Here is a 22,650-nt window from a genome sequence, read left to right as displayed (position 1 = left end):
ACTATGCAATCTAAATACTATGGAATAAATTAGATAGAAAACTTAGCTATAAGCACATACGTTGATATTTATTCAACAGAGGAAAATATTTTTTTTTTTCCAAATCTCAATCGATTCATACAAACGTGGGTAAACGCACACACACACAAACACACACACAGAGTTTTGGCTGACAAAAATGAAGGCTCTGATTACACTGCTTAAACATGGTTCTTGCCACAAAGGTGCTAACACACTGTATCTCAAGCCAATGTGAACAGGGCTTAATTGTGCTATAAAACTTTTTTACAAACCATGCTACCGCCAAGATGGGGAACTATACAAGTGCTTTTCTAGCAAGAAGTGTTTTTTAAGCACAGCTCACTAGGATGTTGCTAAGATGGAGGATTGGTCCTGCAAACCTTTACCCACACGGGTAAGAATTTGCAGCATCAGGCCTCATGGTTTCCAAACTCAGTGTAGACAAGGCCTTAGAGTTTCTCCCATTCCCTCTAACCTTTTCCCCTACCCGACAACAAATGTTTTTACTTTAGCATTCTTTTAAATATGACAGTGATAGAATTTTAAAAACCTATCTACCTATGCCCTATGGGTTGAACCCTTCAGGTTAGGTGTTGACACTGCAAATTAGGTCTTATAGTGTGCAAACTCATCAAGAGTTGCCAAACTGGAGAGCGGTGGTTGAGACAGTCTCACTCTTATTAAAGACTGTATTTGAAATAGAAATAAAACCATTACTTTCATTTTGCTCTGTGTTCTATGGGGGTGATGGCGAGGAGGGCCCAAAACTGCATGCATTTGACATTGGATCTTTCCAAGTGGCACACTGGAGCGTTAGATTTCTTTCATTCCAAGTGATTGTTTTCAATGTGTTCCTTTCCACTCATTAAAACATATTTTAATATACTGTGCTTTGCACACAGAGATTCATTGCTTTAAGAACATTAAAGTGAAGCCTGAAGTGCTTATACCATGTGTATACATACATATATACATATACAAATATATATACATATATACACACACATATATCCCCCTTGTATGAAGTTGTTTTCCTACAATGTACAGCTGCTGTACATCAAGAAAAGGTCTAAATGTCATGAATATGAAAGGAGTAACAGTTATACCACAGATGGGCCTGAAACAGAATCTTGGATCCAAACATCCCAGATCTTTCTTGGGGTTTGAAATCCACAGCTAAACCCAGATTCCAATTTTATGTTTAAGGTGATATCTCAATTAATGTAGTTAAAAGTTATATATTGGCTCGAATATAATCATCCCCAACTGATCCCTTAATCTAACCTAACTTGTTACTTATGAACGGGTACAAACCACAAACAGACTGTTTAGAGGCTTACATAAATGTCTTTGGTGTATGTGTCTATTCTTTTTTAAGGTACAAAATAATTACTATTATTATTATAATATAAATAGCTATTTTGTGTGCTGTAGCAGTTCTTGTTTAGCCCATAATAAGTGCAGCTCTCAATTCCTCCTACTCCCAATCAACCTCCCTCGAATATACTTGTTAAATAAAGATTAGACAGGTCAAACACCATCGTGTAGTGCAAATAGTAAACGATTATTAATTTTTTTTTTTTTTTTTTTTTTTTAAACAAAATATAGAAATGTTCGGCTCCAGTAACTGGACAAACATGTTCCTTTCAAGTATCTCTCATTGAAGCAAAAAAAAAAAAAAAAAAAGTTACTTCCATTAAATAAAGTCTTTCTGATTTATTTTTCCTTTCTCTCTCAGGTAAACAGTTTCAAACCAACTAGGTTGCATAGTTCTAATGTTTTAAGCACCTTTACGAAATGTAACTTTGTATTCTTTCTTTCATTCTTTTTCTTTTTTTCTTTTGTTTTTTTTTCTTCTTTTTTATTTTTTGTTTTTGTTTTGTTTTTGCAAATGTAGTGCAGAAGATGAAGGTGTGAACACCTGCGCAATATTGTCCCTTTACCAACATAAGTAAGTATAGATATGTGTGTATTTGTGTGGTGGGCGCATATGTATGTATGTGTGTATTTGTGTGTGCTCGTGAGCTTGTGTGTAAACACACACGTGCACACACAGACAAATATATATATATATATATATATATATATAGACACACACATATACATACAGTGCATACACTCTCATTATGTCGTTGGTAAATTGCGGGGAGGGACAGAGGGGACAGGGGAAAGTGCCAGTGAATGTAGTGTTCATACACATGGCTTTTCTAGGATTTCAATGCCATTTTGGACTCAGAGTCCAAATTGCTGCAGGTTAGGCAAGCTGCTACCAGAGCTTGAGCTGATGGGTAACTAGGAGAGGGAACACAATTCCCCTTGTTACAAATAAGGTTTAACATACTATATAATAAAATATGAAAAATATTGAAAGGAAGGGGAACCCCCCTTCCCACACTGCTATTCAAAAGTTTCTCATTCAAGCCCTGTTTGCTTATGCTTTCTTTTTCTTCCTTCGTCCATCTTTAGTCTTTTTGAACTCCACGTGTTGTCTTTTTTTTTTTTTTTTTTTTTTTTTTAAATATTTGTTTCGGTTGGAAAGATTAAACCATAGTTGGGTCTTTCCTTTGCTGCAGCTTCTTTTCAATTCTCCACACAAGCAGGAGGCCCCCGGTGTGAGTGAGTGTCTATGAACAGCCACACTCCTCCACAATCATATTCTGAATGTCCTTCTTGATGATGTTCTGCCCATCGTCATAGTATAGCATGGACATTGGCCGCAGCTTGGTAGGCACACAGCATGACTTGAGGTTGGAGAAGGGGCTGTGGCCCTGCATGCGGTAATGGTTGATGACAGTGGAGTGAAAGGATAATGATGAACCAGATGTGCCTGCTATGTGGCTGGGGCACTCACCTTCACAGTAGTTGGCATGGTAACCTGTGGGAGCAATGATCCAGTCACTCCAGCCAATGTCCTTGAAGCTGACGAAGAACTGCTTCTTGCAGCAGATGTTCACCTTGCCGTCACACTCCAGGCCCCGTCTCCGTCGTCTGTGCAGGCGGTCTTCTGAATGCCGAGCAAGCAGCATCAGGAACGGTCTGTGTGACTGCTCTTTCTCCTCTTCTGTGGATTCTCCAACTTCCTTCTCTTTCCCTTCCCCATCATCTCCCTTTTTTTTCTTCTTGCCCAGCAGCACCAGGCTGGCTCCAGTCTCCTGGCATTGGTCACAGGCAATCCGTACATCTAGGGAGCTCTTGCCCTGGTCCAGCAGGTGTTGCACACTGCCGGAGACAGGAAAGATGTGCCAGGTACTTTTACGGGTGTCCACTGCCTTTTCAGAAATGAGAGTCTCACTTTTATCACCCTTCAACCTTCCGTCCTCCATTTCTTCTGCCCCTTCAGAGTTGTCTTTGGGCTGTCTCTGCTGCTGGTACAGTCGGATGGTCACTTTTGTTCTGCTTCGGTTGGCCTTGGAGACTTTCAGGAAGAGCCACACTTCAGCATGCTGTACAACTGCTAGGTCACTGCCTTCCTTGGAAATCTCAAAGTGCAGCATTTTCTTGGGGGTGCCTGAAGTTGATAAATAAAAACAGATGGGAAGAACTGGTTAGCGTGTATTTTTCATCCCTTTGATAAGATTTTATTGTCATCATAAGAATTAAATTCCCTAAGTTATGTTTCTATTTAATATTCTGAGTGTTCCCTACTCTCCCTTGCTAACCCCGCTATGTCTCCCACATGTCTTTGATGTTACCGTTGTCGGCAGTGGAAATTCTCTATTTAGTGAAGTATTTGTTTTCCTATTTTTTTCCCCTCATATAAAATTTTGTTAAAGGAACAACAATAATGTATGTGGATTCATGCAAAGCATTTAATGGCAAATGGGCATTAATGGCTAAGTTAGGGGTGCATTTTGCTCAACTTTCACTTGTGATTGCTATTAACTGATGGGGAAGTAACCGCTGTTTAAAAAAAAAAAAAAAAGCCCATGACATTATAAAATACACATATAGTTCTGCGTCTACTGATACACATTTGGGGGCTAGATCCATTGTACAGAAGTCAATGGGGTTATGACAAAAGGATCTGGGCCCTGCTTTCCACCTCTTTAAATCATCATTGTTCTTCAGTAAGTTCTTATGCCAAGGATCTATCTGTGGATAGTTTCAGAAACCTAGCAATACTTAAATATCACTCGTAGCACTGAGAGATTCACAGAGTTATACGTTTCAGGCATGGCTTAGTGTTCTGCAGCCAGACACTTTATTCTGTGGACTACTTGCTATAGATTCTGTTCTTAATTTAACGCAGTGTGCACATTGTGATTATAGCAATGGTAAATCCACCAAGAAACGAGCTAAAGAAGAACTGCATGGTTCTGGGGAAAATTCTCTGGCATAACTATATAAACTTGCTGAGATGTCAATGATGATGATTATGATGTGGAGGGGAGTTTCTTTGATGCAGACTTCATATCCCTGGCAGACATTAAAGTGAATGATGAGGGGCTGTTTTATGATTTGATCACTAAAGCATGAAGAAGTTAAGAGAGAATGAATTAGCTGGGTTGTTTTCTTTTTAAAGAGAGATGATTTGTTTGCATCTAAGACTATGGCATTATGATTTGTAGGAAAGATAGATTTTTTAGAGAATGAGAATACCAAGCACTCTGAAGGTGAAGGGCTACATGATTTCTCTCTCTGGGGCAGGATGGACAGGCAGCACAGATTTGGAATTTATAGGTGTAAAACTTTAAAACAGACAGGGACAGATTTTGAAACCCTTATTCAAACTGTGTAACACCTTGCTCCATGAGGATGGAATGAGGTGCTGTTCGACATGAGTTGGTATCAAAATTTTACCCATAAAAAGGGCAATCATTGATCAAGACTGAAATTGTAAGATCAAAGCATCAAAAGGGTCACTTGAAAAGTGCTATTGCATCAGTGAAGCTGTTGATCCTGACTCTTCATCATCAAAGAATTATTAATTAGTTCTCACAACACCCCTAAGAGGTATCTCCTTTCACAGATGGGGAATCTGAGACAAAGTGTTTAAGTGACTTACCTAAGGCCACAGAGGAAGTCTGTGTTAATGCAAAACGAAAGAGTTTCCGGCTCCTAAAACCTGTGAGCCGCCCACGCTGCCCTCAAAGCTACCTTTTGCTTTCTTTTTTCTGTGAAGTCCTGACATGGAGATACTCAGCTATGCCAGATGGAATTCCCAGGTCAAAGAGACAGCAATTTCTAAATTAGAATAGCTAAAGGGCACAATGTTTTGGTTTTGGTTTTCCTTCCCCATGAGAGTATGAAACTGTGGACTTGAACTGTCCTTGGGACAGAAAAACACATGGATTGTATTAACTGTTTCCCACAGACTTTGCTGATACCTGTCTCCAAAGGAGGTTAAATATGGTTCTCGTGGAATTAAACAAGACAGTGGGGATAATGTACTGCCTTCAAAGGTGTATCTTTTCTCACTTAAAAAAGTAAAAAGCTTTGGGAAAAGAGACCAGAGAGTTCTAGAGTGCCAGTCCAAGCTGACAAAAGCTTTGAGATGTGAAATTTTCTGAGAAGGACAGTCACTTGATAATGATTAAAAGGTGATAAATTAGTCCTTATTGCTGCTGTATGGCTACTGCTCATGTTTTCATTCTGGCAGTAAAACAAAGTATGGCAAAGCTGTCTGCTTGTAAGTGTAAAAGGTTTTTGATACAGACGGACATAAACCAAAATGCCAGATCCATATATTCCAGAAATTTGGAAAAGTTCAGATCTAGATCCCAACTTTGTAGCTTGCCTGTGTATCTGTAATGGGCCAAATCAAAACCCAAATCAGAGCACCTCAAAATTTGGAAGGGTTCTGAATCAGGAATTGAACTTTGTAGCTTATTATGGCCTATCCCTCAAGATGTATGATACACAGGCCCTCATTGTTATGCACCTACACTTCTGAGCAAGGCATTTAGAGTAGTGTAACTATGCTGCAGATCTGGATCTGGATGTAAATATGAAACACCCCTACTACGTTCAAGGGAATTCAGATCCAGGGTTTTGGTTCTAATGTATAATGAGAAAGGAGTTTTGTAAAGAGAGTACTTATTAGAGGGATACTTAATACTGTTAGATGTTCAGATGCAAAATCAAAACTCTCTTGAATTCACCTCAAATCCCAAATCAGATAACTATGATCTTTTATAATCAGCTTCTGAGATAGAGCTAACAGTATAAATTTCAGTTTGTACAGATTCCCTCTTTCAGGTAAACTCCCATTGTAGTCAGTAAGAGTTTTGCCTGGGTAAAAGCTGAATTAGGATCTCAAGAGTTGGCCCGGTATGAATGAACATTCAACATAATTGAGTCTTTATTTGAAAAAAGACCCATGAATATTGTAAGAGGAATCACACCTCAAGTGTTTTAGCTTAGAGAATCTGCAATACTTTTTTTTCCCCAAATGTTGTTCAGGGATTTAGCTTCAGTTAAAAACCTTGCGTAATGCTTTGGAAATGTACATTGCCTGCATATATAGTTTTCTAATGAAAAAGCATGCTGTGTAGTCTGTCTGATAACTGAAAGTGCAAAAAAGACCTCAGTGAAAGTTTTGGATGGTATCATTTCATCACACGCTCACAGCAATACTTTCATTGTCCTCCTCCTGTATTTCCTTGTCTGCTGTAGTTGATTTTCAAGGGACTTTTTCCATTTCTAATCATCCTGCTCCTCCTGCCTGATTCGTGTGGAAAGGCCCACCATCCAACTGCTGACAGCTTCATCCCTTTAGTTACTTCTGAGCTACACTGACAAAACTGGATTGGGTTATCGCAGGAGAAAGTGCTGGAGAAGGGAGAGATGCACTTATTCCAGAACCCCAGACCTGATTGCCTCCCATCCCTTACTTAACAAAACTTTGGGGATGTTTGTATCTGTTTCCACAGCTCTACTTCCCAGCTGAGGCTGATCTCTGCACAAAGAAGGTCCTGAGTCTAAAGAGCAAATGGGAATCTTCTAGCAAAGCTAAACACGTTGGCAAATGTTGTGGAGAAAAATGAGAAATAAAAAGGAAAGTTGCTTGTGTTATGTGGCAAAAACTTTTATAAGGAAGGAATTATTCAAACAGAAGGTAATATAGCAACACCATATGATATTTAAATGAGAATTTGCTAGTAACCTTGTTTCCCCGTCAATGTTGCTTGCACACCTTTAAGGACAGGAGCCTGAACATGTGCTGGGAAGGGAGGATTGCGTTTAAATTATCCAGGTACCAAGCTGCAAAAAACTGTAACGGCAATCATAAGGCTGCTTATGTCCATGTATAATGGCCTAATACAGAAGAATTTCCCCCCCCTGCATGGGATGGGGAAGGGGATAGGGAAGCTGGCAAATCACTCCATTCTTCAGAATTGGCTTTTGTGCTTGGTGTCGCCCAGGGGAATGCAGAAGGAAAGCAGGCACGGCACAGACAAGCAGGGCTTTGCCAGTGGGTCCAGGCACTTTGTGGACCCATGTGGCCAATCCCTGTATGGGCTGGGGGGTCATGCTGCATTCACTACTCCCTCCTAGGTCTCACAATAGAAGCCACAGAATCTCTGGTGCTCACGTGTACCCTGAAGTCCATGATTCCTTTCCTCAGTTCTGCCAAGTTGTGGTCCCTTAGTTTGCAGTTACAGCCCTTTTACTTTCGATCTATACTGTGCCTCAGGATTGGGCTATGCGAGTTTGAGCTATGTGCACATACCCAGGTAGGGCCTAAATTGTAGATCTCAAGCTTTTTTTGAATAAAATGGTAACATATTTAATGCAAGTTTTTCCTTAACCAAATGATATTAAATAGTTAAGTCTTTGTTTTCCCTCCCACTCCTAACCACTACCCATGGAAGCAATTATACTTCATCCCATTATAATGGAGCTAATTCTTAATACATGGTATTTATATTTGCCATGGAAAAATGTTCACTGTGTAAGAGAGCTCTGTGACTTTAAATTTCCATTCTTCGTTGCTGTTTCATTTTGAGCCGTTTTAATGCTATACTGTAAGTGAATTATTTTTCCCTACAAAGAAAGCTTTTTTTTTTAAGTTGCTAACTTTACTACTGCCTATGTTTAGATTTGGTGGTGGGATTTGTACAGTGTGCCAATCTGTCATTACATTCAAAAGCATCCTTCTCTTTACTCCTCATTTTCGTTCCCCAGGAGACAGAGAAAAAGAAATAGGTTAGTAGAAAGGTTCTTCTAAAGGGAATGAGAAGAAGAGTGTGGTTGAGAGATAACTGCTTGAAATGTTTACTAATAAGTGACCACTAAAGCTAGAGGAATTGTTCACAGCATATGGTTTATCCAGTGAATTTAGCCCTGTTATCTGTCTGGCAATTATCCCTAAGCAGACTGATTATTAAAATGTTTTCATTATTCAGTGGTAATTTATGTGGATGTATTTCAGTCTATGGATTACTCACACTTATTCTCCAATTATTCATTATTCATTATTATTATTATTCATGTGTGATTGGTCACCTTAAGTTGCATGATTTTGTTTCTGCTCCCAGACTTGGTGACTGTAACTCTTTAAAGAAGGAAGGAGTATTTCTGGGGCAAATAGCAAATACCTTGTATTCAGGTTCACATACTCTTGTCTGCAGGCAAATACAGGTATTTGCAGGAACGACAGACATTCCCAAAACATTCATAAATAAATAAAAACCCATTCCCATAAATGTTCAGGAAAAAAGCAAGCAGAAAAGGTACAGGCCAGGTTGGCTCATCTAGAATTTGAGTAAATTCAGCACTGGTGACTATTGACTCATATTTTATTCTGTCAAAAATAACATGTTACTTATTATTCAAAAGAGAGACATTCTGCACTTACAATCTAAAGTTCCCTTACTGGAGCTAAAAATCCTCCCTCATGTATGTGTATGTGTGATCACATGTCAGATAATTCCAGGGAGGTGTAGGGGCACTTTCACCAGTAAGGTTAATGTGCAATGTTAAGTTAAAATGGTTCATTGTATTGTAGGAAGAAAAGAGAATAATTTTTGTGTTAATAATACTGCTGATTTGAATTCTAAGCTATTACTCTTTTCATAAAAATATTGCACTTTTGTGCACTAATGGCCAAATCCTGAGCTCACTGAAGTGAATAGCAATTTTTTTACTGACTTCAAATGGATTAGCATTTGACCTTAAATTAGCTTTTTTAAAACTCTGTTGCCACAAACAAGATGGAATTCACACTTCCAAATACACATACCCACATTTAAGGACCCCTGAATACAGATCTATACACACATTTACACATACAGTCCAGTGTATAGACACGTGTACACTTAAACTGATATGCATCCATTTACACATAGGCATGCATGTGAACATGCATGCACATACATATATCGATGCACCCATGCCCATTTACATAGAAACATTATATGCACAAATTCATGCATACACATGCCCAGGCTTGCATGTCCTAGCACTCTCAGGTGCCCAGCTGTATATGCAGACAGAAATGTATATATGTCTACACACACGCATGTACACACAGCGGTACTCTCTCAGATACCGTTTCTAAAGGACTTCCCAACTTCTCAGATTCACCTGCACTTTCTTAAACTGTTCACAACCAAATGAACCCCTAGAAAAGCGTCTCATTTTGTTTCAGTAAAACAGATTGAATTAAGAGGGGCTTTCCTGTCTTGGAAGTAACTTGCTTTCATTTGTTAGACTTGGAATCTTTGATGCCAAAGTGAAAAACAAAAATCCAGGGGAAAGAGATTTGTTTTCTAAAAGCCAAGGAGACTGCATTAGAAAAAAAAATGTGACAAAATCAGCTCAGCTGATGATTCATGGTCACATTTTTCAGTGTCTGTTTAAAAAAAAATTTTTTTTTTTGATCTCTCTAGATTTCCAGAATTTAAGCATCCAACAGTTCATCATATTTATCTTTTCCCTTCCTTTGCCTATTTCCTTACACTGCATTATTTTTCCGTTAGTCCTCCAGTCCAAGTGAATTTCTGCCTTTTAAACTAGATGGGAGAAACAAGATCTCCACTCAGAGGCTACAGATAAGCACAAAGATCTTTGTGATTCAGGATCCAATTAGGTAAAATAGCAGCTCGCAGGAAGGTTAACATGCATGAACTGAAAAGCCTTTGGAGAAGTGTGCCCTCTTGTGGTTACTGATTGCTTTACTGAGTATAGAAGGGTGTGCACCTAAATAAGCGTCTTTTAAAAAGACAATTGATGAAACAATTTAAAGATTGATAAATGATCCATCCCTTTTCTTCCTCCACCAAACACCTTGCTGTTAATGCCGAGGCTGGCTATCTGTCTAGGAAAAGATACATCTGAGTCTTTACTGTCAAATCAATTCACGTCTAAATTTGACATGAAATGATGCAAAAAGGAAAACTGATGTAAAGAGCTATCAATTCTCGTTTATTTTTGACATCTCTAATGATAAGCTTTGGATTTCAATGCTTTCTCCTTATAACTCCCCTCTCTTACTCAGTGGCTGATGTTAGCAACCCAATTCAGTGCTAATTTAGTTGCCAGGATCAGCATATGCACTTGCACTATCCCAGGGTTTAGTAGTTGACTGTCTAATCAGCTACCTACTTACAAAAATAAAGGGATTAGTAGCCAACTAGATTTTATAAGCATTGGCTATCTCAGCAAAGAAAACTTGTTAGCTATGCTAGTCAAGAACAGATATACCTGTCCTTCCTCCATTTTCTCTAAGACAACTTTTAAGACCTTGAAGTAAGCCACAGAATTTTGGCAAAATGATGTTCCCAGCAATTAGCTTGATATGTAAGTAGAAAATCTTTCATGTTTTATTTGTTAAAATGCCAGTGGACAGAGGGTTTTTTTGGTAAACTTTTGTCCAGCACCTGTGCTTTAGATAAGTTCAATACATTTACTCTGTCTCCCTGTCACTCCCCCCACCGCCCATTTATCTGTTTTCCTTACTATTTTGCATTTTAGTCTTCTTGCTTTATACAACATCAGCCCAAATACAGATTTTGAAAAATAGAATAAATGCACAGGAGAGTCTGTGTGCACACTGCATTTTCACTGTATATTTGTGTGCAACACCTGGAGGCAATTTCACGATGAAAAGTGAAATATCTCTTTTTATGTCTGTGAGTATGGAATAACCACAATTCCTGAGGGGGAGAAGTATGACAAGGTTATTTGAGGTCATACCAAACAAACAAAAATCTAAATTCTTCTAAAATATTTTCACCAGCATTTAGCTGATACAACTTGTGTCAAGTTTCCATTCATTTTCATTGATTCTCTACTGCCTCCTTTTTCGATGATGGTGATTTCTGGTAAGAGTAGCAAGAATATTATCCACAGGGAAAGAAGAGTATATTTAGTCTCAGACCTCAATGTTGTAGACTTTTTATCACCTGTATTCTTATTAATTGTTATAAGGCTTGGGGGTTGCCCATGGATCTGTGTTCTGTTCCTAGCTCTTCCACACACTTCCATCATGACCTTTAGAGAAGGCTTGAATTCTCTTTGCCTCAGTTTCCACGTGTGTACAACAGAGAAAATAATATTGCTTTAGGATTTAACATCCATCTTTACAAGTGAGTATGTGTCAGCGAGCTGATGTCAAGCTTGATTAAATCATTAGTGTTTTTATAGCACTGTGAAATCCATGGATGGAAAGTGTTATTGAACTGTGAAGTATTATTAATGGATCTTGAATTTATAGAAGAAAATTATTTGTTCAGCAGATTAAAGAACTGACTTACAGTGATGATCCCATCCTACTGATATTATTCCCTACCGGAAGTCAATTTTTTCCATTATAATCCTAGACTTTTGTACATGTCTACTTTATTCAACATCTTTTTTTTATAAGTTCCCTTATTCTCCTTCCAACTAAATGTCCAGCAGGTATGCAAAAAAGGCCCAAAACATCTTACAAGATTCCTGCCATGGCTCCAAGAGGAAAGTTGACATGAAGGTGGAGTGCATCAATGCAATAGAAAAGGCAAGAGAATAAAATTCTGCACCCGGCATTCTGCTAAAGAACTAGATACCACAAATCTTGTTAAAATAATTTGGTTGTTAATATTGATAGTTATATGGATGTACATCAACCTGGTGTGGTGTGAGCCTTCTGTAGTTTTAACAAAGAGATTGGTAGCTGGATTATAGGCCAGTTTGTGGGCAATGGCACAATTATTTTTGGTCATGTGACTTTGAACCAATTGGATTAGGAGTTGCAATTCAAGGCTGTCATGTTTAATAGGCATATATCAAATTCAGAATTCCTTTGTGTCAGGGCTCAGGAAAGACAATAATGAGTTTACAAATGATTGAGACTCACACGATGCTACTGTTCGTTCCATATGTGCTCCTCTCTGCTTAGAAAGAGGTGCTGAAAACCAGGTGGGGAATCTGCCCATTAGTCTAGTCATTTCTTTACTTCTATAAGTCCATTCCTTAAACAGGTAGAATCACAGCTGCTTTTAGTGTTCACTTGCACTGTGATCTTCTATCCAATGTTTAGAATGGTGAGCGCATAAGAGAAGAGAAGCACAAGGAAAGAAAAGCACTACTCTTCCCAGTGAAAGAACTGATAACGGGGGCATTGACTTGTACAGTTGGAAGCCATACAACCGGCAGGAATGTCTGCTTTAAAAGCATGCACACTTCTGTGCATGGCTTTCCTGCAAACAGAACATCTGAGTCAACAGGTTTTCAGGACTGGAAACTCTGAGTGTTGTCTTAATTGTTTATACTGCCGCAGCAAACTTTTAAACAAAAATGCTTGGAGTTCCTGTGCATACTTTGCCTACCATATGCTGTACCAAACAAAACAGTGACATTCTTTTAAAACTGACTTGGCAACAAGAAAAATTCTTTGGCTAGACAGCATCATAAAAAGAGTTGCTATTAGCAATTTCATGCCTTTCTAGATTGGTTATATAGATATAACAAGAGGCAGATGATCTTATGTATATGCATATACATATATTCTATTATACTGAGTTCTGGTTCTACTCATTTTAGGGGAGAAGTTACAGCTGCTTTCATTAGGCACACGAGGAGGTTTTGTGCAACTAGTTAGTAAATTCTATACACTGAAGTCTTTATTCTTACAAATTAAAGAGAGCAGAATAGTTCAAAGTGAATGCTGTCAAGGTTGCATTCTTCGGCCGGGAGCACTTAGGAACAGAATCTTTCCCCTTTTTTTAGCGTGCAAAAGTCAGCATTACAAAGTGGATCATCCACAACTATTTGTCCCGGTTCTATTGAAGTTTATCTGACAGTCGCTGCCACACTTTATTGCCTAGGATGCTGTGTTAAGTAAGCAGCAAAAATGCCCTGTCACTTGTGTAAGTTAAAACTGCTCCATGTGATGTTATACCTACTGGTGTGTGTGTGTGTGTGTGTGTGTATATATATATATATATATTTTTTTTTTTAACAAAGGTTTATTTTTAAAAGTAGTATTTAGATCCCTTTCTTTCCTCCAGAAACTTTCTAAGAGGTTGCAGCTCTTTCCCTTTCACCATCAGCTCCAGGACCCAGTACTTTAATGCAACTGTTCTGGTTTCACAAGTACAGTTTGGAGGATTGCTTTGCAGCCGGAATTTCTGCTCAAGATTGGTTAGATATCTTCCTTACTGTTTGCCTGTCTGAGTTTAGCAAGTGTAAGCAAGTAAGCTGTAGCCAAGACTAAATCAGAGAGAATCAAATTCTTTTATACTCCTCTTCCTCCCACCCCCACCCCCCGTTTTATAATCTTACAGAGAATATTATTGTTGGGGAGAAGAAACAAGTTAATTGCAGTTCTGGCATAGAAAGATATTTTACAGTAATTTTTTCTAGCACTCACCTGATTCTGCAAATGTGATGATTTCTGAAGTTTGCTCTACAAGTTCATTCATTTCTGCTCTTCTTCCAATGTCATCCTCTATTTCCACATAGCCATCCTCTCCCACCTTTCCTACATGGAGTTTTTTTATGGCGTTTAAAAGTGCTGCCTTGGGCACCGGTTGGGTAATGTTAGGTCTGTCCCTCAAGTGCAACATGTTCAGTATGTGCTTCTTTACTGCTTCCACCATCTCAGGCTGTGAGCTTGGCACATCCTTTGAGAGTGTGGCAAGGGCACATGATGGGCAGTCAGTGACTGAACTGTGCCCCTCAGATCCTGGGGTTGGAGAACTCCTCACTATAATCCAGCAAAGCACCAACAAAAATCCTTTCTTCAAAAACAAAGGCATCCTGGCAGCAAAAGTTGTTGTGATTCCCTTTTTAAAAGGCCCTGCTTTTCCTTTCTCTTCACACACAGGTTTTTTTGTTGTTTGTTTGTTTGTATGTTTGTTTTTCCCCCTCCTCTTCAGCAAATTCTCTGGAACAAGAATAGAAAGTTTTCTGTTAAGTTTGGTTTGCAGGTTCCCTCTCTGAATGCAATAAGTGCTGTGGATGTTTGTGGCTGTCAGGGAGAAGAGTTCTGACTCTGTCTCAGAGTAGGAGAGACACACACAGAGAGAGAGAGAGAGGACGGATTGGCCTAAAGTGAGTGAGTGAATGAGAGAGGGAGGGAGTTTTGTCTGTGAGTAAGGGCTATGATTAGGAAAGGGGGAGGAACAGCCAGGCTGCCTTCCTTATGCTCATTGCTCCCTAGCCCACACCTCTCTTCAAATATCACCACTCATGTTTTCTGCCCTCCCCCACCCCTTTAAAAAAAAATCTTTCACTTCTTTTCACTTTACTCTTTCTCTCTCTCATTTTTCTGTTTGAATTTCCTTGCTATAGTTCCACATCTTTTTTATTTCTTCAACAACATCACAAGCTTAACAGAACAGGCTAAGCATGAATGAAAGAAAAGAGTTAACTCTTTTGATAAACACCTTGTTGTTGCTCCTGTCCATTATTAAAAGGACAGGAAGACGTTAAATAGCGGGTGAGGGAGGGCATGAAGACAAGGGATCTAAATGTTTAGAACTTAACATTGTTCTGCCTTGAATGAAAGACAAAAAAGATGCTACTTTTCCATTTATTTTTTAATGCCTAAGGTTATCAACACTGGGAAGAGACCTGAAGAGAGCAAAATAAAACTTGTTTGTTTTTTTGGGGTGGAGAGGGGCATTACATAGTCCATTACACTTTTTCCAGCTGCACAGTGCATAGAAAGCATAGAAAGACACAAACAGGAGACAGTACAGCATATATCTGTGTCATATTAAGATCCTGCCTTCCCATCCAAAAATATCCCTAGTTCTACTCTAGTGTTTGCCCAGAACTTCTCAAACTGATATACTTAAATTTGGGGTTAAACAAGTAATGACTGAAAAGTGCTTGAAGGTGAAATGTGCTACATATAATCTGGCCAAATCCTAAAATTATGACTCAGTTTTTACTCAATCCTTACTCAGGCAAAGCTCTCATTGATGCCAATAAAAATTTTGTCTGAGTAAAGTCTTTTGGACTTGGCCCACTGTTTTTAGAAAGCACTCTTCTTTTGTTTCATTCATTTAAAACAATCATGACATCCGAAGAGAGGATTACATAAGAAGAGTAAATCTAAAACACTATTAAAAGCCAAATCCTCCACTAGTAACCATGTGCCACTTTACACCAGCTGTAGATCTGGGCCCATGTTAAAAAATCATTACCTTTGTCACCTCATGTTGCCTGACATGCTTTATAATCTTCTATTCTGTTCACTTTAGCAAGCTAAGAAGAAACACTTAAGTGAGAAAACTTCCCTGTGTTTGGATGTAATAATGGAAAACTAGAAAACTGGATCTATCACCTCAAACTTTCAAGGTTCTTTCAGTCTTTTAGAGATTTTTTAAGATCACTTTTGTTCTTTTTTTCTTACGTGTGTTCTTTCTTTTAATTCACACAAACATACCAAACCCGAATCTTTAAATATGGTCTTCTTATATCTCACAACTAACACAGTTCCGTATATTATCATCAAATGTATTTTAGTGGGAAGAAGCAAGTTATTAATATAAGCATGGCGAGGTCTATAATTGCCATAAGACAACTACAGGCACAAGATCTGAGAGGAAGGGAGGGAATAATATAGTGAAAATAAATTAAATATACAGAAGTATTTGAATAATCAACAAGAGTTTTGCAAATGTTATATAGTGCAATTCTTTTTCAATGGGGCTCTTTTATAAGTTTTTCTCTGTTAAAAAGCATCTACAGTACATCCTAATCTGAGCTTTACTGACCTCAGTTACTGTACTGTTATATTTAAGGGTCTGTCAGCATTTCCTTTATAAACCCTGAAGCCATTCTTATAAACACATCTTTGTAACACAACCCCTGCTATATATAAATATCTTGGGTCTCTTACACAGGCCAAAGTCTTTTGTAATTACAGTAAGTTTGAAAGTGAGTCTGAAATAGGACTGAAAGTTTAATTGACTGAAAAAAGATAATTTAAGATGAAAATATGCATTTAGAGTTACAGGTACTGACAGGTAAAGTAGATAGATAGGTATGTATATAGATAAGAGGTATTAACATATCTATACAAATTCTTATGTAGCACCCATCACAATAATATCTGACATACAAGAACATAAGTGTTGCTATACAGGTATAGGTATATATAATTCGTTTCCCATACAGTGTACATGTTGGTTGTTTAGCCACATGTATTATATATGTATGTACTATATATATGTTACATAGTGCTAACATATCTTGATGTTTATTAATTTAAAGCTTAAGCAGAACTCTACATTAACAAATTTTTTAATCAAATATATAGTTTGGGTGTACATATACACATATAGTCTGTACTGTGCACACTTATGTTTGTTTTAAAATCCATATTAATCTGATAACTATAAGAATTTAATTCAAATTAGTATTTAAAGTTAAATAAGATGTAAATTTTTTTACATACTTTCATTAGAAATATCCATGACAACATGCAGATACAATGTCTTAATTTAAAAAAGAGAAAAAAACTCTCAGACTTTAAAGGCTTTACCTCTCTGTCCTCACTCTTTCTAGGAGATGTTCTATTGTGCGTTTAGAACTGCTCAAATTCTTCTTTGTGATATAATGTGAAGCTGTATACTGTAGTTCTCGTGTATCCTCAGTCACACATATTTAAATGGGTTGGAATATTGTAGAATACTGAATCAAAATTAAGTGGGTTGGAATATAGCTTTGGATTGGTTTATCCAAATGACATCAGCAATTGACTGTTTTCCTGTGTGAGACATTCTTCTCGTAATTAGCTAATGGAAACTCCTGTTTACATAGTATGACACAAAGTGTCATGGATCAGTATTAAACCTTCTTCCCATTTAAAGTGTACAGCTTAAAAAAATCAAACTGAAAGCCAACATACTGAGTCAAAAAGGCAGATTTCAACTTTTTATTGTATAAATATATACAGATAGCTTTTGTTAGTTCAACCACAGGATTTGTCAGGCATTTAATTACTAATTAGGGAATTGTCTTAGCCTGCTTTGATAGTATGAGAACAGGTTCGGTCTTTGCAAGTTCTGGTTTCAAGAAAAATCAGGAAAATAAATTATTTCATTCAGAATCATTTGGTGGTAGGTATATTTCTTTTAACAGTTAAGTTTTACTTTTTTATAAACGTAGGGATGCTTCTCAAGCTGTTTATAACTTCTTGTTTGTTTTGATCCTGTTGCTTGCATCCAATTGTTTCTATGCATGCAGATCACATCATATATTTTAAAAAATAACATCTCAATTTTTTTTGTAATTAATAACACATATTTTGTCTGTCTTGGAAGTAATGTTTGATTTGGTACATATTTAAAAAATGGGCCAGAATTTGATCTGGTGATTAGTGAAAATCAAGAGTAACTGCATTGAGATCTATTGAGTAATACCAAAATAAAATGGGTGTAAAGGTCAGAAGGGGGCCCCCCAAATTTTTTTTTCTTTTTTTGGGTACACACACACACAGTGTTGCTGGGGTTTTTGTGATGCAGTTTATGATCATGAGACATGATTCTGCAGTTCTTACTCATCAAAATGCAGTGATTTCAAGAAAAGTAATCCCCCATCCCTTCTGAATTTTTTTTCTAATTGTATTTATATATTCTCATTTGTAACACGAGTATGAGAATTTTCTGGAATATGACTAAGTTGATCAGGAAAACAAGAGTAAAAATATTAAACTCACATTGGTGCAAGGAAATGCTTGCACAGCATAGATTCCAGTCTGAATGGAGAATGAGCCATGTTCACATACGTTTGGTAAAATGAGCAAAATTAGGACTTAATGGGAACCATATGACCAGATATGTTGTTTTGTTTGCAGGTATATGCTTATAATAAGCCTTTCAGGCTGCCACAAGCTGCTGATTGTAGGCTCTTGTCTCTGGAAACAGGTTTCAGTAGGTTCCCTGCAATCTGAGGCATTCAGAATCATAGTTGTTATGGAGAACATTTTCCTCTTTAAAGATAGTGTGAGAGATACTTGAAGCATCACATAATTTCACTACAGATGAGCACACACATACTTACTCTCAGGACAAGCTCTTAAACTCTGGAACTCTAAAATAAAGCCAGAGAAAGGGACATTTCCAGTATGCAATTCTGTTTCCTTAGAACAGTACTGATTTAGTTTTAACTAGCACCTCTGACACCCTAAAATACCCACATTAAAAGTTCTTTACAATAACAAGTCTAGTATCAGTAGTGCAGTGACTGTCTGTAAACTTGGCAGCAGACATGCACTCAGCAAGAGTTCACACAGCATTGACTCTATGGATAGAGGAAAAGTTGGCCAGGAGCATAGTAGGGTTATCTTCTACTCAGGACCAACATATTGTGAGATCTTTAACTTCCACCTCCTTTGTTAAATTTCTCATCCAAGTACAATACCTATACCAGTGCAGCACCTTCTCCCCTAACTACTGCACTATAGTGAACAGCAGCACAAGGTAAGACCCTATGTTCCGGTGTGGTGTACAACGAGCAAGACTACTACCAAGTAAATCACACTAACATATATATGATTTATTAAAATGATTTCTAGAGGGAGATTAAGGACAGCATTATTCGTTTCAGTGCATGCTCTTAATTCCCTTAGGGAATTGGTATACAGCTTTACCCAAAAGCCTTATGAATGCTCCATTTGATTACTAACTTTTTCATGCTTATTCCTTTCTGGTTTTTTTTTCCTCCACCCCATCCAGCTCCATTCATTTCATTGTCATTTACTGTACCTACAGCAACACCTGCTGGCAGTGTTCCGGGAGCACTGCTGGAAAGACCCGCTGATCTGACTCATCACACCGGCTGCCATTAAGCAGTGCCAACTCATATTAATGAGCTGTCTCTATTTTTACCTCTTCCCGCCAGAACAACCATTTCTGGGAGCGATTCTTGATTTTTTTCTTTTCTTTTGGCAGCTCAAGAATCCAGAAAAAGATTGTCCATTTAGTGTAGTTGGGATGTGTAGGTGTGGTGCCAGCAATTGAAACCACATAAAATCTGAATGAGGCTGGACCTGCAAGTTGGCTTGCAGGCATGTTCCATTTCCCTGGTGAGTCAGGAGAGTGAGTGAGAGAAAGAAAAATGTTAATATACCAATAACCTGCCTCCTTTCCCAATTGTCGATTTTAATCCTACCAGCCACTAGCAAAGTGGCCCACTGCCATTTCGTTATTCACCTAGTGGAGGTTGCATGATTTAGTGGCTATTTTAGAACCCTGAATTGCACACAAGAGTATTTGCACATCTCAATTCTTGCTTTGAAGAGCAGTCACTAGAAATCACATTGGCACAGTTTGCTGTGCGAATCAGCTGGAATGTTACTCTGTTGTACCTTATTTTACTGTAATTGTGAAAAAACATGTGCCAGGAACTTATATTTAGACATTTTATGTTTCCACTTTTATGTAAATTGACCAATTAGGTCTAGTTTTGCTAACTCTAAGGCTTATGTGCTGCTTCAGAGGGGCCAGTGTTTTCAATCGTAATTAGTGAGCTGGTCAAAAAATAAAGTTCGTCTGAGGATAAAGGCTCAAGTTCAGAGGCTGAAGCAAAGAATAGCTTTCATGTTCTCCCCTTTTGTTTCATAATGGTTGTTGACACATATCTCAGGGACCAAGTAAACTATGTGATATATGAGCAGGGTCTGTCTTCGTATGAAGTCACCGAGAACAAGAAAAACAATTATGTTCATTTTGTTTCTTGAATTATATTTTATGCCTTCCACTTATGCTATTAATTGATCTCTTTCCTTACAACTCATCGAACAATGAGCTATGCCTTTAAAAGAGATATTTTTATGTTCACGTTCATGGAGCACATATATTGCTGTTTTCCTCTTAAAACTAAATGTCAGAAAATACAAATGCATAAAGCAGGTGACACGGAAGATTTTATCAGACTGAGATGAAATGACACAAACATGGTGTACAATCAGTGTATGTTTAAAACATCCCAAGGGGTGGAAAAACATCTATTTACAAGGGAAATTGTTTTTTATTTATGAAGTGTATAGTTGAATCATGACTGTGGAGAGTAATCAAGGTGTTTGCATTAGTTAGCATGCCATCTTGTTCTTATGACGGGCAGATCTTCAGTACAATACTTGGCTAGTTCTTTTCCCTGAGAAACAGCTCTGTAATGTGGAGAATGTCCAGAGTGATATTTGCTTCAAAGATATTTTGAGAGACCATGAATAAGGGACATATCAAACAGCTTACATTAAACATGGGGATTGGCAAACCTGCCAGTTTCCTGGAGAGAGCCTGAGCCTGCATATCCTGTTTGGTTGCAAGTTACGTAAAAAGTTTATGGCTAAAGACAGAGCAGCCTTTAACATTGAAAGGTGTTTTAAAGGTTATTAATTAACAGATCATTTAAGACTCTAGGCCTGTTCCAGGAAACATGCATTGGTCTGAGGGGTCAGAATCATTTCTTGCATAATTCCAATGAAGTCAGTGGGGTTACATCAGGGATAAATGTGGCCCAAAGGCAAATTCTGAAGTAAAATAATTGGTAATCAGTTCCTTCTTTACTTGCCTGACAGATCCAGGAATCCATGTTCTATGTTCCTCTGACTGCAGTTAGTGGCATCATAGCATAGCAGTATCCATTCCACACCTGTTCTGTTTTAGCTTTTAGAGCCAAATCTCAGTCCTGTTGAAGTCAATGCCCATTTTGGGACCAGACTTCATTCAGAGGGACCCAGATTTAGTTTTTAGTGATGCTCCCAGCCATTAGAGATCCCAGAACTCAGGGGCCTAGGTTAAGAGCTTTGTGGTTCACCTTTAATAGATACCTCTTCTACTATAATATTGCTCCTTGATTTTAGAAAACCTGATGAGTGTTTGTCTGCTCACAAACGAAGGTCCAGACCCACAGCTGATGTAAAAGTGAGGGTAGCTCCATTGACTCCATATGCCACTTTCCATCAGCTGAAGATCTGATATGAATCTTTCTTTTATATCTAAGGCGTTAATGTCTATTATTAACTATCTGATTTTTAAAAAACTAGGTTCCTGTTTTCATCTGATTTTAAAAATGGTCTAAATTCATCCCTGGTTTAACTCCACTGATGGCTGGGGTGAATTTTGCCTATGTTTTGGACACTTCTAAATCTGTTGACGTCAGATCTGTCAGGGATTTGAATGGCGCTCATAAGCGTTGCCACTTTTACAGACCTTCAACTGAATTCAGCTCAAGGTTATGCTAGCAGGCCATTCATGGGGTCCTGGTGGTGGGAATTCCATTGAGTAAGCTGTGGTGTCACTCAGCAACTGAAATCTTTTCTCCGCTAGTGCAGCTTGCAGGGAACCAGCAGAGAGAAACAAGTGAGCAGTGCTAAGTGAAGCAACCAAGGAATAAGCTGATTTAGTGTGTCCCTCCTGCAACCTTTGCTGTGAAGTCCCTCTGGAACAAGCCACCATGGAAATTTAAAGCGCCCTGCAGTGGAAACAATAAAGAAGGGCTGGTAAGGCAGTGTGGCCTAGTGGCTCACACATGGGACTGGGCTTCAGAAGACCTGGGTTCTGTTTCTGGCTCTACCACTGGTCTGCTAGGTAACCTTGAACCTCCATCCCTGTATCTCAGTTTTCCCATCTGTAAAATGGGGATAATGATACTACACTCCTTTGTAAAGTGCTTTGAGGTCTGCTGATGAAAAGCAATTTATAAGAGGTAGGTATTTTTATTTTTTTACCACTACCTGACTTCCCTTTAGCAAATCCCCCAGGGTGCAGCATGCCATGACAGCATAAGAAGAAATAATTTATGCCTTAGTGACCAGCCTGAGAGACTCTTGTCCAGCATGTATATCTTAAAGGTGAACTGAAAAGGAAAATTGAAAGTTGAATTTAATTCCAGATTTCTGTATTTACTACTCCCAATCAAGGATGAGTGGGGGAAGAATACTTTTTAAATAACTATTTTCAAACTTCATCTTTTCCATTTGTCATACTGGCTCACTGTAGAAACTAAAATGCAACATTATCAATGTCAAGGAGTAGATCCTAATCTTAATTAAATCAGTGTAAATCTAGAGAATTCCACTGAAGTCAACGGAATTATTTTAGGTTTACATAATATAATTGAGATTAGTATCTGACACTAGAATTCTCATTGCAACCCATGGAGTCCAGCATATTTTCATGTTGCAGAATGATGAGTTAAGGGTTCCCTTCAGTAAACTAAGGAGAATACTAAGAAGATTTTATAGAG

At 38.1% G+C, this 22,650-nt stretch overlaps 1 protein-coding gene and 1 long non-coding RNA gene across 2 annotated transcripts in view; one reads left to right on the top strand and one right to left on the bottom strand.

Moving 5' to 3' along the window:
* LOC137154638 (uncharacterized) overlaps positions 1-7,035 on the top strand; it is a 164,985-nt gene extending 157,950 nt beyond the window's left edge. The window contains exons 4-5 of the long non-coding RNA XR_010920258.1: positions 1,919-1,972; positions 6,894-7,035. This is a non-coding gene — a long non-coding RNA (uncharacterized lncRNA). The remainder of the gene's footprint in view (positions 1-1,918; positions 1,973-6,893) is intronic.
* INHBA (inhibin subunit beta A) lies at positions 683-14,204 on the bottom strand. Its single transcript, XM_067550387.1, has 2 exons — positions 13,817-14,204; positions 683-3,529 (listed from the first exon to the last, which is right to left on the bottom strand). Exons 1-2 carry the CDS (start codon positions 14,202-14,204, stop codon positions 2,646-2,648), a joined length of 1,272 nt encoding a protein of 423 aa, XP_067406488.1. The 3' UTR covers positions 683-2,645.
* Positions 14,205-22,650: the final 8,446 nt, after the last annotated feature.

Source organism: Emydura macquarii, unplaced genomic scaffold, assembly GCF_026122565.2.
Source record: "Emydura macquarii macquarii isolate MOO-44397 ecotype Brisbane River unplaced genomic scaffold, CSIRO-AGI_Emac_v2 contig_1263, whole genome shotgun sequence".
In the NCBI taxonomy this organism is placed as follows: domain Eukaryota; kingdom Metazoa; phylum Chordata; order Testudines; family Chelidae; genus Emydura; species Emydura macquarii.
Note: the sequence above shows the minus strand (reverse complement) of the source record. Positions and strands in the feature narration are given on the sequence as shown.

Coding starts and splice junctions, on each gene's coding strand:
- INHBA (XM_067550387.1), bottom strand. CDS start 14,204: ATGCCTTTGTTTTTGAAGAAAGGATTTTTGTTGGTGCTTTGCTGGATT. Junction 3,530..13,816: donor CATCACATTTGCAGAATCAG/GTGAGTGCTAGA, acceptor TATCAACTTCAG/GCACCCCCAAGAAAATGCTG.